The sequence below is a fragment of the Austrofundulus limnaeus genome, unplaced genomic scaffold (assembly GCF_001266775.1).
Source record: "Austrofundulus limnaeus strain Quisiro unplaced genomic scaffold, Austrofundulus_limnaeus-1.0 Scaffold54, whole genome shotgun sequence".
NCBI lineage: Eukaryota > Metazoa > Chordata > Actinopteri > Cyprinodontiformes > Rivulidae > Austrofundulus > Austrofundulus limnaeus.
In genome coordinates this window covers 1,099,901-1,102,022 of record NW_013952456.1, presented here as the reverse complement: position 1 = coordinate 1,102,022, position 2,122 = coordinate 1,099,901, and the positions used below count along the sequence as shown (strand labels likewise).

The following is a 2,122-nucleotide window of genomic DNA, read 5'->3' as shown; positions in this document are numbered from 1 at the left end:
GCCCCACGCACCAAAATGGGCGGGACAGAAGTGACGGTGGTTCTTAAAGAGACAGAGGCCAATTTCAAGGCGTTTAGAAGAGGAAGTGATGAATAGATAAGTTTATTTTCCATTTAAACATAAAAACAGCATTTTAATAACAACTAAAGGTGACATAGATACTTTATTATGGTATAGTTTTTAAATACTGTATATTCCTGAGAAACGCATAATATTGACCCTTTAAACCATAGAACCTTCACAAATTTGCCTAACAACCATAAATGTAACAGAGAGTTGCTGAAGCATTTCATAATAAAAGAAGTGAGTAAATTGACAACCAAAATAAAGATGAAAAACAAAAAAAGCTTAAAATGGTTTTTAAAGGCTCAAAAGAATGATTTATGTATCTCAGAGAAATTTTTGGAAGCCACATTATTGTCTCAAATCATAATCCTTATAAGCTTTGCAAACAAAAGCTTTGCAAATGTAATTAATAGAACAAAGTCAAATAACTATCGGATGAAATATATATATTAACAGAAAAGAGTCATGATTAGGTCAAATTTCAGAGTCTATTTGCAACACAGATTCCAAAAAAATATACTTTTTGTAAAATGCAGAGTGAAATGATTTTCTAACCTCATAAATCCAAATATTTCACATATTAAATGTTTGTAATAAGACATAGTCTTTTGACTCTAAGCTGAACAATGTTTGAGTTTACATAAAATTTAAAGGCCCACAACTATTCTTGAAATACTACCTTCTCTTTCCCAAACATTTAATCATGACATTATGTATAATGAGCTACTCACAGAGCTCCCTCTTGAGTTCAGTGAGGCAACGGAGCGTGGCTGTGATGAACTCTCGATATTTGCTTTCTATGTCTTCCAGGATGTGTTTTCTGTCCAGACTGATGGGATCGGGAACGAAAAGGGGGCAGTTCAGGTCAGCTAACAATCTACAACAGAAAAGATGCCCCAACATAGACCAGAATTAGTTTCTCTCTCTGCAGTGTGTCTATATTTTATCTAACAAAATAACTGACTGTTTCTCTGAAACATACACTCCACAGCTCAGCTATTACAAAAACACACAACTGGCCTGGACTTACTTTGTATCGTCTGATTGAAACGCCTGTGGAGGGGAAGGTGAAGAAAAACACAAAGAAATATGCCAAATAATCCCAGAAAGAATTACAATTTTCATATGAATCTGTAAATAACATCTACAACAAGAACTCACATGGTCAATGCACCTTTGTACTGTATATATTCTCCTTTACATGTCCTTTGTTTTCCTCGTGACATTAAAAAAAAATCACCTGTCATCAGATTATTTCTAAAATTTGTTAAATACAACATTGGAGTAACAACAAACCAACATACTGCCATTGTTTGCTTGCAAAAAAACTAATGCAAAATGCAGAACTAGGATGTGAAAACTAATTACAAGTGAATAAACTGCAGAAATTAGCAGCAATATTTGAACACACAAACAAACCTTTAAGTCATTCATCTGGGTGAGAGGGAAGAACTGCTAATGAAAATTAAGCCATAGATCTTCCTAATGTTTGAGTATGATTCCTGTTTATTCAAGGCATCATCCACATACATACATCCTTTATTGGGTCATGGAGGCCTCTCCACTGGTCAGTGTGCAAAAGGCAGGGCACATCCTGCACAGGGCCACATAGAGATAAACAAGACAAACAACTACTCTCTCACTCACACGTAGAGATCATTTAGAGTTACCAACTAACCTAATATGCATGTTTTTGGTCTGTGGGAGAAAACCAGAATACCTGGAGAAAAACAGGTATTGGGGAAAACATGCAAACGCCAAACAGAAAGGCAAGGAGGCGAACCTGTGTGCTGTGAAATGATAGCTGTAACTGCTGCACTGAGGTGCCCCCTAGTTTATAAGTTTATTTAAATGCAATGCGACCAGTCTCATCTATAACCATGTGTTCACTGCATCACTCAAACATAATGCACAGCCACAGTGAGCAGACAGTGTCCCTACAAACCCAGGAGCCAGGSAGAAAGAGAAATCACACACACGACAGGCCCTGGAGCAGTGTGGTTATCCTGACTGGGCTTTCCTGAAAGCAGACAGGAAACACAGACAGGATTCCATG

General features: G+C 36.9%; 1 protein-coding gene across 1 annotated transcript in view; it reads right to left on the bottom strand.

The window, feature by feature from the left end:
• trim110 (tripartite motif containing 110) overlaps positions 1-2,122 on the bottom strand; it is a 12,117-nt gene that overhangs the window by 1,721 nt on the left and 8,274 nt on the right. Inside the window, exons 5-6 of the mRNA XM_014008939.1 lie at positions 1,097-1,119; positions 798-943 (exon numbers count right to left, since the gene is read on the bottom strand). Of these exons, the coding sequence (XP_013864393.1) occupies positions 798-943; positions 1,097-1,119 (169 nt within the window). The remainder of the gene's footprint in view (positions 1-797; positions 944-1,096; positions 1,120-2,122) is intronic.